The sequence below is a fragment of the Phyllostomus discolor genome, chromosome 2 (assembly GCF_004126475.2).
Source record: "Phyllostomus discolor isolate MPI-MPIP mPhyDis1 chromosome 2, mPhyDis1.pri.v3, whole genome shotgun sequence".
Taxonomy (NCBI): Eukaryota; Metazoa; Chordata; class Mammalia; order Chiroptera; family Phyllostomidae; genus Phyllostomus; species Phyllostomus discolor.
Genome location: NC_040904.2, coordinates 206,169,718 through 206,181,924, shown reverse-complemented (window position 1 = coordinate 206,181,924; position 12,207 = coordinate 206,169,718). Strand labels below are relative to the sequence as shown.

Genomic DNA, 12,207 nt, shown 5'->3' with positions numbered 1-12,207 from the left:
ATGCTCAGACGTAGATACCAACCCCTGGTTGTTATAGAGAACTTGACTGTCTTCAAAGTGTGTGTATGTGTGTTGGCCAACTTTATCCCAGAAAGTAAACAATGCCAGCCCATTCTCCAGGGGAAGTTTTATTAAAAGTGGGCATTGAAAGACCAGTAAGAGCAGGCATGTGGGCAAGGGCATCCTGGACTTGCCTTGTTTCCATATTTAACACATAACAATATATTTTTTTATTTTTTATTTTTTTTAAAGATTTTATTTATTTTTAGGGAGGGAAGGGAGGGGGGAGAGAGAGAGAAAGAGAGAGAGAGAGAGAGAGAGAAACATCAATGTGCGGTTGCTGGGGGTTATGCCCTGCAACCCAGGAATGTACCCTGGCTGGGAATCGAACCTGAGACACTTTGGTTCCCAGCCCGCACTCAATCCACTGAGCTACGCCAGCCAGGACAATATTTTTTTATTGATGAGAAAGAGAGAGAAATTTGTTGTTCCACTTATTTATGCCTTCATTGGTTGATTCTTTTATGTGCCCTGACGAGGGGTCAAACCCACAACCTTGGTGTATGGGGATGACGCTCTAACCAACTGAGTTACCCAGCAAGAGCCACATAGCAGTATCCTTAATTTTCACAGTGCTCTATCTGAATGGTCCTTTGCTGTCCCTTTCCTAGTACGTACAGAGTTACACAGGTGAGACAGGTCACAGCTTTAGGAGACAGCTGTCGATCATGTGGTTGGAGTGTAGGGTGCATCATGGGGAAGGGCCACAGTGGAACTCTAGAAGTGGACCAAAACCGTGCCAGGGGCAGGACTCCGTGTGTCATGCTAAAGCATTTGGGCTTTGATCTGCAGACAGCGGAAGCCTCCCAAACCCTTTGTTCAGGAGAGGGACAAAGATCTCTCTGGAGAAGATGCAGGGGATACTTGAGAAGGAAGACCCCTGCCCCAGGAGCAGACAACCTCTCCTTGTGGTTAAGTAGAAGCCCGCAACCTTGGGCTGTCGGGAGACATGGTGTGGATGATTTCCACATGAGTAAGACACACTGAGGGCTAGGAAGAAATCGCTGAGGGTGTGGGACTTGAATTGGGGGGATAGTTGAGGGGCAGTTTCCTAAGCTTGGGGTATGGCCTGGACAGAGCACAGTGTGAGTGGTTGGAGATGACAGTGGAGGCAGCAAGGCCAGTGGACCTGGGCAGAAGGGTTTCTTAGGAGCACAGAGTAGCTGGAGCTGTGAGGAAGCCTGGGCCACTTGCTGGGGAGCACTGAGCGCCAGGGGAAGAAGCATGAACCTCTGTAGGCAGTCGGTGGAGGCTGCTGGAGGGTTCTGAGCAGCACAGTGGCATGAGGAAAGCAGGGTTTCAGGGTCAGTTCAGGAGTGGAATGCTAACTAGGCTGGCAGCAGCAAAGTGACCTCCCCAAGGAGAAGAGCATGCACTGACCACTTTCTGGCCACGGGCCGCATTCTTACATGTTGTTTTGCCGACACAATGTGGTCCCATATTTGTTTAAATGTTTTTACTGAGATATCATTGACATATTTGTTTCAGACATATAACATAATGATTCAACATTTGTATATATTGCAAAATGATCACTACCGTAAGTCTAGTTAACATCCATTACCACACATAGTTATAAATTTGTCTTTCTAAAGGTGGAGTATTTTTTAAAAGGAGGGATTTTATGCGAAAGATTTTGCATAAAAGGCAGGTTTCTGGCTTCATCTGAAAGTGCGAGGATTCGGTAAGACTGGACCAGGTATCTCCACGTGGCCACCACGTGTTGGCATCGAGTCACGACTGCCCCCTTTAGCACAGCTTTGCATTTCATTGGCATTTTTCCCCATAGCAGTTCTGCTTTATTTATGTTTATTTACGAGTCTACACAGTGATTTTTTAAAAAAGATTTTAGATCAGTGGTTAGCATTTAAGTAATTAAGAATTTTATATAAATGTGCATATTTGGGCTTCTTTTACAAAGTCATTAGGGCCCCCTGGGACCTCATTCCTAGGTGGCCGTAACGGCTGGAGCTCAGGCCCTTCTCCAGTTCGTAGTGCCCATGGCTCTTTCTTGCTGTTCTCAAAGGCCTGTGGTCGCTGCCCTTGATCACAGAGCTCTTCTACTGAAAAAGCCAAATGTTTCTTGTACTCAAGTCATTCTTGAAAGTGGAAAAATAAAAGATAGAGTAGGATGTTCATGCTTCCAAAGGAAGGTCTATGAGAGCACTGTGGAAATTAGGAATATTCCTCTGTGTTTCCTATGGGAACAAAGAGAGTATGTGTTAGAAGAGTAACTGCTAGAAGTGGCTGGCCACTTCACCTGGCCTGATGTTACCTGCTAGGGCCCTGTGGTATTTAACTTGGGAATCTCGGGGTAGGGGCGGGGAAATCACTTAACACTCAACACTCAGCGGTCTGGTTTCTGAGCCCCGCCCTGTACTACAGAGAGGAATGAGATGAGAGACTTGGATGGGGGGTTAGGAGCTAAGGATCTGTTCAGGTGTTCTAGGCAGGAGGCAATGGGGGTGGGGGCAGAGTAAGAAAAGGCAGGAGAAGTGCAGGGGCAAATCCTGGATATCTCTCTCAACTGCGGTGGCTCCTTACCAACAGCTGTCAGAGAGAACTGCAGATGACTCCAGGATGACAGATCCTGGGTTTGTGGGAACACCATAGGCCCTTCAACAGAAGTCAGGAGACCCACTCTGGGGGAGGCTGATGACTTGGCGTCCAGGCACAGTGGGTCTGGGATGATGGTGCGATGTTCAGCTAGGTGGACAGTGCTGGTTGCATCTTGCAAGACCATGTGGTCTTGCACATGGCCTTGAAGCACTGGTCTCATGTGGGCCTCATCCTTCCTGTGTTTAATTTCTCTGTGCCTTAATGTCTAGACAATAAGTCCACTGGGACTCTCCTCCCCATAGGGTCGTTGTGAGGATTAAAGATAGCATAATTAAAAGCCTAAAAAATGATTCCTTGGTTCATACTCTATAAAGTTGAGTCATGTTTCACTATTGCCTATGAGGACAAGGTGGGAAACCCACTAAATGGAGATGATTCCACAGGGCAGGGAGCCAGCACTGAGCCCTGGAGGAGAGCCATGAGAAGGGAGGAGCTGGGCAGAAGCAGCTGGGAAACAAGGGGAGAGGGCGCCTTCGAGGCCGGGAGGAAAGGTTCGGGTGGGGAGGACAGAGGTCAAGCGACAAAGGTCACCGAGGGGAGAGGAGCTCACAACAGGCGTTCTCACTAGGGGCATTTGTCCTCCAGAGGACTCTTGACAACGTCTCAAGACATTTTTGTCATCACAGCTGGTCATGGGGATTGCTATTATGTCTAGCAGAGAGAGGCCAGGGATGTTCCTAAGGTCCTACAATGTCCAGGCAACTCTCTGCCCCCGACCCAGCCCCCGACAACAAAGAACTACCCACCCCCAAAATGTCAATAATGCAGAGCCTGGGAAACCCTTCTCTAAAGCCACCGGGTTCCTGGGTGTGTGTTGCGGTTCCACCACCAAAAGATGTGTGACCTTAGCAAGTGCCTTAACCACTCGGTGCCTCAGTTTGCTTTGCTGGAAAACAGGGCTGATAACAGCAGCTTCCTGTTCCAGCACCGTTGTCGGGTTTAAATGACTGAAGATGTACAGAGGGCTTAGATAGAGGCTCACGTTAGCTCTTATTACTGGAGATCTGGGGAAGGGAGGGCATAGCAGAAGCCATTTGGCCTTGGGGTTTGTCATTTAGGAGCACTTTCACTGGGGTCAAAGGGGGACCGGCAGCCAGATGCAGAGGACTGTGGAGATGGGTGCACGGGAACTGGGACCAGCTTACCTGGACGGCTTCGTCCAAGAGGGGCAGCAATGGGAGGAAGAGGAGGATTGGGTGGTTGTGGCTGCCAGGCCAAGGAGAGGGACTTGCTTCCCCATCATTTATATACGGATGCCAACCAAAAGTGCTGATGGATCCCCAGACCACATTATAACAGAAATGGAAATTTTCAAAACAAGAGAAATCACCTGCAGCCTCACCACCTTAGCAATTTTCCATCTCTCCTTCCAGGACCATCATTTTTACAACGTTTGAGTCATCACACAGATTCTCTTTTCTATTGTTTTATGTCCCGTGAAATTGTCCCGTAAGCATTTTCCGTGATGGTACATCATTGTTACATTTATCATTTTTTCCAAAACGAACATAACCTCCTTGTTTTTTTCCTGATGGTAAAAACACTCTGTGCTTTTTTCTTTTCTTTTTTTTTTAAATGCAGATAGTAACACAAAGTCTGAAGAAGAACAGAACACCCCATTTCCCATCCTACCCTGAGAGACAACCGGGTTAGCATTTAGGTGAACGTGCTTCCCAACACATCTTCACACGTTTATCCGAGTGTTGACTTGTTAAATGTTTCCTGTAAACATGGGCATTCCTTAACTAGCGATTCATTTTCAACCTTGAAGCTCAGGTTTTCTTATTGTTAGGGTTGGGCTTGTTGTTTTGGGAAGTGGGGAGGGGGCGGTGGAAGGGTACACGCAGCAACAGAGGAAGCCAGAAGGTTCCGAAAGCTGCCAGAAAGAGGAAGGATTGGGGGCGTGCAAGTGTATTTGTCTCCTGAGGCCGCTGCAATGACAAACCCCGGGCCGGGTGACTTAGACAACTGGAACTTCTTCTCTTACAGTCCTGGAGTCTGGAAGTCTGAGATCGGGGTGTTTGCAGGGCCGTGCTCTCTCTAAAGGATCTAGGGAGGGGTCCTCTCTTGCCTCTTCCTGGCTCCTCATGGTTGCCAGCAGTCCTTGGTGTTCCTTGACATGTAGACACGTCTGTCCTTTACCTCCTTCATCACGTGGTGTCCTTCTCTTCCTCTCCGCGTGTCTGTGTCCGAATGTCCCACTTCTTATAGATACACCAGTCACTGGATTAGGGCTTGCTCTACTCCAGTATGACTTCGTCTTAACTTGATTAAGGCTGCGAAGACCAAAGGTCACACTCGCAGGTAACAGGGCTGAGGGTTTCAACATATCTTTTTGGAGGACACGAGTCAATCCATAGCATGTGGGATCCCCAGGGTGGTGGAGGAATAGGACGGAACAGCGAGGACGCCTTCTCCGGAACAAACAGGAAGGAAGAGACCATGATAAACAGACTGAGATTCTGAGACAGAAAAGGGAGATAAGGAAGCTACTTCCTCCAGCAACTCAGGCCTGTGTTTTACGGACATCCTAGTACTTTATAAAGAGGGCCCCGGGGCTTGTCAGAGAGCCCAGATGTCCGTCCCAGGCCCCTTTCCCACCGTTCCCACACCACACAGGTGGCAGCTGCCTGTGGGCCCCGCCAGCCCTGCTACAGCATCCTGCTGTCCACTCACCACCAGACCCATCTAATTTCGTTTCAGCCTGGGCTGACTTCTTGCATCCACGGTCCTTTTGTACGGCCCATTCAAACCCTTCTGTCTGCACAGTGTGCACACCTCCTGTGTTCTGTTCTTGCCGCAGCACGGTGGTCCATGAGCCTTCGGGGCACAGAGAGCATTTCTATGACCTCCCCTTTCCTCGGGACACCTGGTCTTGCCGGTCTACTCAGTTCTCTTAGCCTCCTCTTCCCAGATCCGTACCGAGACTGAATCTGCAGAGGTAGAGGGGCTTGGGGAGGGCTTGTGAGGAGTAGGAGGCAGCGAAGAGGAAACCTGCAGTCTCTCTGCTGGTGGATGCACACGTCACACAGTCTGGAGCCCTCCCAGGCAGAGCTGGGGTCAGGCCTGGGTGTGACAGGTCAGCACGTGACCAAAACCAGCATTATCATCTCCCTCTGTCCACTCGGCTCTGGAGGAACAAGGGGCAGTTACAGGACAGCAGCCAAGGAGGCCAAGAAGAATGAGGCTTCTCCACTTACGAACTTAGGTCTGAGGCACAGCCCAGCCAAGATCTTGTCTTGCCCTCACAGGCTTCTGCCTACTGGAGGGAATTATTACACTTCTCCGATGGTTAAAAGTCACTCCGCCTTTGGCCCCCCCACCTCCTGACGCTGCCTGGAGTCCCCAATAATCTCCCAGCAGCGCATCACCTGTCCCGTCTCCACCATTTAATTACGGGTTGTCCTTGATTTCCTCGCCAGTGCCGAAAGCCACCTCTGAGAAAGACCTGGGGGCAGGAACCCAAATAACATAGCTCATAGTAAGTCTAAAGCCGAAAGAACGAGACAACCCAGGCAGAGCACGCAGCCAGGACGTGTCGACTTGTGTGGGATTGAAGGAGGCCTTCTTGCCCAGGCATGAAAGACGCAGGGCTTGAGCCCCGTGGGACGGTGGAGACACGGGGCAGGAAGGGATTCGGGAGCCTCGCTGGGACTTTTTTTTTTTTTACCCAACCCCATCTCTTGCCGCCACCTCATCAGACCTTATGCTCCTGTGTGTAACGATTGTACATTTTGCCACTGTCTCCCAGTATCAGTCGGTGCAATGGGGATGGGGAGCAACAGTCCCCATTCAACTGGTGTGGGCGAAAAGGGGAGCTTAGTAGCTCAGATGCTTCGGAAGATAAAAATGACACTGGTGTCAGCCTCAGCAAGCTTCAGGGATTCTCCCTCCTTGTCCTTGTTCCTCATGGCACTTCTGTTGCAGATGAGGCCACATTACAGATGTAGCAAGAAAATGCTCTTGATCACTCTGGCTTACCTGGCCACTCCTTTCTCCCCGCACTCAAGAAGGGTTCTGATGGGCCCCTCAGACCAGAGATGTAGTCCCTGGACCAGTTCCTGTCCAGGGGAAGGTGGTTCTCTGACTAGAGAGGGTTTTTTCATGGGCTGTGTTTCAAAAAAAAAAGGTGGGTACCAAGCATGTTCAATAAAACCAACACAGTCCACTCCGCCCCCCAGTACAAGGTCCACCCATTCAGTAGCAGGTGCCATTCCTTCTACCTAGAATACCCTCAAGACCTCCTTTTCTCTCAAGACCCATGCCTTCCAGTACACACTCATCCCCCCCACCTCCCCAGAAAGAGTTGAGTACACGTTGGGGCCACCTTAGCACCTTGTACGTGCCTCTGTTACTTCACATGCTCACTCATTTGTCCACTTAGCACATTCCTATCCTTTAGCATTGCACCCAGCTTCTCTTGGATCGTGGGTCTCCTGAACAAAGGGGGCACGTCCCACTCATCTCTGGGTCTCCGCCCCCCACCAGGGTGCTTGGCCCACCGTCAGGGCCTGGTAACAGCTGGGGGCTACATCCTCAGGTGTTTGAGTGACATGAAGGACATGGCCAGAGAAGTTGGGGTGCTGGGTATGGGGGGAGGACCTGCATGCCACAGGTCATGGGGTTGGAGTCACTAATTTCTCTGCATTCCATGCAAGTCCTCGTACCCCAGGCTGTCAGGGAGGACCCTGTGCACGCCATACCAGCTGCAGTGCCATTCAGGTTGCTGTGCCCTGCTGGCTGCTGTGTCATGCCAGCTACAGTGTTACTAGAAGACAGGGATTTTTCAGCTCCATTGTAACCTTACAGGACCATCTAGGGCACATTACTGCCTTGCTACAGGCCTCAGTTTCCCCATATGTAAAGTACATGGGAAAATGGTTCCGTTCTAAGAATGCAGTAAGGGCACAGGCATAATAATTCCAGCTCCACACCCCTCCCCCAGTCCTAACCAGAGTGACATGATGGACTGTTTCCATGAGTGCAGCATAAGCCATACCTGTGTGTCACAGTCCACATGGCCACCTGGGGACAAGTTACACCTTGCCTGGGGAGAGGCTTGCCATTTCCCGGGGGGACAAGGAGGTGATGTTCATGTACATCAATCACTCCTTCAACATGTACTAACTGTGCCCCCGGGTCCATGGCGCCCGGCCCCAGGGTGCACAGCAGGCCCCAGGCCCACCACTGTGTGAGAAGCATCTGCACACGTAGCACATTCTTTCCCGTGTCTTCCGTGGGGGCAAGTCCTTTCCCTGTGAGAGTTACTTTAGTTTACCTCTGGATTGTTTTAAAGAGACGGTTTATTTGAGGCTAAGTGTCTGACGCTGGAGGAGCTAAGTGGGTCATAGCATTCGGAGTGTGAGCCACCTCCTGGGAGGCTGACTTTCTCGTGTGACTTTGAGGAATCCAGAAACAGATGGGTCCTGGGCAGCAGGAGTAAAACAATGTGTCGATCTGCCTGGCGCCTTGCACTGGAGGGAAAGTGTATGATGTGGACCTGGACCCAGATGGCCCGAGCTCAAACGTGGCTGTCCTGCTTCCTGGCTTTGTAACGGGGGGGAAATGCATAAGTTCTCTGAGCTGTAGTGCTCCCGTCTGTAAAACGGGGATATCTATAGTCCTGACCTCACCCGGGTCGCTGGTGAGCACTCATCAGGACTGCATTTCCAGTGGGACCTCGCTCGGCACGTGCTCGGCCATCGCATCAGCGCTCTTGCTGTTTCCTTGAAGGGGAACAAGACACACTTGACATATGTGGGAGGGAAGCCATTCTGTGCAGGGGTTGAGAACCAGAGCCACAAAGCTACTCAGACCCGGCCCTGCCACTTACAAAGGAAACAGCCTATGAAAGAAACACAAGGAAGTGAGAGTTGTTTTCAGTCATTTGACTTGTTGCCTGGAACTGACCCTCCTCATCCATATGCCCCCACCCCATCGCCTTTCTGAACTAAGGGCTCCCCATTGGCAGTGACCACGCCGGGCCAGTGCTCTCCCCAGTGGGCCATGGTCCGATGCCCTGGAGTTAGCTCTGCATGGCTTGGTAGCACCGCTGTCGTCCCCTCTCTTGGCAGATCCTTCAAGCCGGACTTCATCCTGGTGCGCCAGCACGCCTACAGCATGGCCCTGGGTGAAGACTACCGTAGCCTGGTCATCGGCCTCCAGTACGGTGGGCTGCCTGCCGTCAACTCCCTCTACTCCGTCTACAACTTCTGCAGCAAGCCCTGGGTGGTAGGTGACGGGCCAGGCCGACCTGGAACCGAGTGGGGGCAGTGGCAGGACCTCCCAGCCCTGAAACGGGCCTCCTCCCCAGCATGGAGACCTCGGAAATGAAAAGAGTCTTTTTTAAGCACCTGGATAAGCAACTTGGGTCCCAGTTCCCTTCATGTAATTATTGCCTAATGAATATTATATGGCAATCTATTAGGATACAGTGGTATCTTATAATGATATTAGTAGTGAGAGGCAGTACTGTACTGTGCTTACTAATATTCTACCATATCGTTTTTAACAGTAGGCACTATTTATGGAGTGCTTAGTAATTGCCCAAAAACTGCGTTGTCAGTCTATTGTTAACATGTGAAGTGGGCTTATTACTCCATTTTATGGAAAAAGAAGCTCAGTCTCAGAACAAAGGAGCTCACTCAGAGTCACATAGCTAGCGAGTTGCTGAAACCAAAACTTGAAGCCCTCTTTGCAACCCTCGAGACTTTAGTTCCCCTACCTCCTATCCCTCAGTCTCAGTCATTCACTTGATTTATCTGAGTCTCCATTTAAATGTTACCTGGAAGGGAGGCTTTTCCTAAAATACCACCCCCTACTCCTCTAAAGAATCTTTTTTTAAAGTCAATATTCAGAAATTGAGGCATTTTTTTAAAGATTTTATTTCTTTATTTTTAGAGAGAGGGGAATGGAGGGAGAAAGAGAGGGAGAGAGACATCAATGTGTGGTTGCCCCTCACGTGCCCCCTACTGGGGACCTGACCCACAACCCAGGCATGTGCCCTGATTGGGCATCGAACCAGCAAGGCTTTGGTTCACAGGCCAGCACTCAACCCACTGAGCCACACCAGCCAGGGCTCCCCCAGATATTCTTAAATCCCTCTAATACATTGCATGTTTAATCCTTACAACAATCCTGTGAGGTTGAATCTCTTGTTTTCTCCATTTGCAAATGAGGAAACTGAAGCGCAGACACCTAAAGGCACTTTTCCAGGCTACTCAGATAGTAAGTGGTGGAGCAAAAATTTGAACCCAGAGTCTATGTCATAACCTGCTATGCAATATGCCTCTCCAGAAAAAAGGGAATGGCAGGCGGAGGACATGGCATGAACAAGAGCAGGTTGTGCCTGTATGAAATGCCGAGGGTGTAGGAAATGCTCACTAAAAGTCATTGAGCGGAACTCAGTGGGCCTGGCAGGGATGAAGGGGTTGATGCAGCCACATGATGGAGAGGATGGATCTCCAGCCAAGGGCTCTGGCCTTTCCCCCAGAGGCAGAGATCAGCTGCTGTAGCTACTACAGCTCAGCATAGTCAGAGGCTCGAGGCCTGGGATCGAGGGGGAGGTTCTGCCATACTAGGTAACAAGTGTTGACCAATGTTCTCTCCTCTTCTGACCTAGTTTTCTCAGCTCATTAAGATCTTCCATTGCCTGGGTCCTGAGAAGTTCCCACTTGTGGAGCAAACGTTTTTCCCCAACCATAAGCCAATGGTGAGTGCCCTTGTTTACTCTGTTTATTGGCATGATCTGGAACAAACACAGGTGTTTTTGTTCTTGGTCCATTTGAATGGAGGAGGTGGGCTCAGGGGCTTCTCGCTGACTGCTGAGGCTCTGAGGAAGAATCGCGATATCTCGTGGGAATGCCTGGCTTTGCTAAGGAAAGAGTCACCTCTCCAGGTGAAATCTGAGGCAGTAGGACCAATGACAAAGGTGGACAGAATTCCTTGGGACGTCAGGAATTTTCAGTCAACAAGGGGACAACTTGCACTAGCATGTTGGAGCCAAATGTTGATTGATCATAAAGGCAAAAGAAGTTTCACATGTAGGATGTTATTTCATTGGAGCCTCTGCCAGACTTGGTTTCTACGCTCATTTGAATAAAAGCAGTAATATTTGATTTGCATTGATTGTTGAAGGGGTTTCCTTGTGTGTCCTCTTCACATTCTGACTTTTGAATATATCCGTGGTTGTCTCTGGGAAGTGGTTGGAGCTTACCTTGGAGTATGTGGTATAGCCTGCCATTCGGCGGGTAGCTGGGTGAGAGTGGCTGCTGTCTTTTTGAATGGGTTGGAGAGCTCTCCATCCCACAGCTAGAAGCTGGTTGGAAGAGTCCCGGGCAGCTGGAAACAGCCAGTGATGTGCCTGCTTGCATGGTTGGTGGTCTACTTAAGGCAGTCAAGGGAACACAGGGCTGCAGCCCCACACGTGCCTTGGAAACAGGATAGTCCATAGGTTTTCTGATTGTACTCGCTGGAGACAGTGGCCTGTGTGTAGAATTCCAAGCTCAGCTACTGAGCTGGACAGTCCTGTTTGGAGACACTGATGGGTAGAGTGCGGGCTCCAGGTGGGAGCAGTCTAACCGGATGGAGGGGTCCTCCATTGATTATCTTTCACTTATATCTGATCCTGTGAGAGTCATAGAATCCAGGATGTGCTGGTTGGAATAGAAGGGCATGTGGAACCAGGCATATTCCAGCAAAGTGTGAACACTGGAGAAAATTGAGGGTTTATCATCAAACCAGCCTGAGTTTGAGTCCTAGTTCTGCCTAACTACTGGTAGAGCTTGGGTGGTAAATAGACCTCTATGAGCCTCAGCTTCCATCACTGAAAACCATGGGTGATAATGGAACAACCTCACTGGGTTTGTTGAGGTTTGATGAAATCATGTGTACTGTGTGCTGTGCCTGACATATGACAGGTGCTTGAAGTAGAATAGGTTTAAAATAAGGGCAAAGCTATCCCAGGAAACATCGTCCACAATGAGATGAATGCTGGGTGAAGGGTCTACAGCCAGCCTACCCGACTGAGGGTGCCAAGCCAGCCCTAAGCTCTGGGAGGGCTTTGCCATCTGTTGGGAGGCCTCCTGAGTTCCTGGCATTCCCCGGCTAGGCTGAGCCACACTTGGAACTGCAGGCAGGCATTTGGCATCCAGGACCGCTGTGTATAGCCTTCCCCTTCCCGCTTCCACTCGGCTGAGCCTCTTGGGAAGAAAACAGGGAAGGCCAAGTCAGGGCTCCAGTCTGGCAGTACCTGTACCACTAACAGGTAATTAGATATAAAGACCCAGGTTCCAGAGAACTACGGAGACCTCTGGCCGTAGAATCAGGGAACAAGGTCAGGGCTGGATTAGCATCCAGGAGGAAATCTAAGATGCCTCCCCAGAAATCCCCGCTGCCTGGGAAAGGACTGGGGCAGGGCGGGTCTGAGCTGTGGGAGGGAGTGAGTGAGGGGTGTGCGCAGGGGCCTGGAGCCGGGAAGGGCAGGACACAGCAGCTCCCAGGGCCCTCTGTGGTCTGTGTCACCCCCAA

At 50.5% G+C, this 12,207-nt stretch overlaps 1 protein-coding gene across 1 annotated transcript in view; it reads left to right on the top strand.

The window, feature by feature from the left end:
* Positions 1-12,207, top strand: part of SYN3 (synapsin III) — a 409,092-nt gene that overhangs the window by 127,557 nt on the left and 269,328 nt on the right. Inside the window, exons 5-6 of the mRNA XM_028531935.2 lie at positions 8,754-8,910; positions 10,301-10,390. Of these exons, the coding sequence (XP_028387736.1) occupies positions 8,754-8,910; positions 10,301-10,390 (247 nt within the window). The remainder of the gene's footprint in view (positions 1-8,753; positions 8,911-10,300; positions 10,391-12,207) is intronic.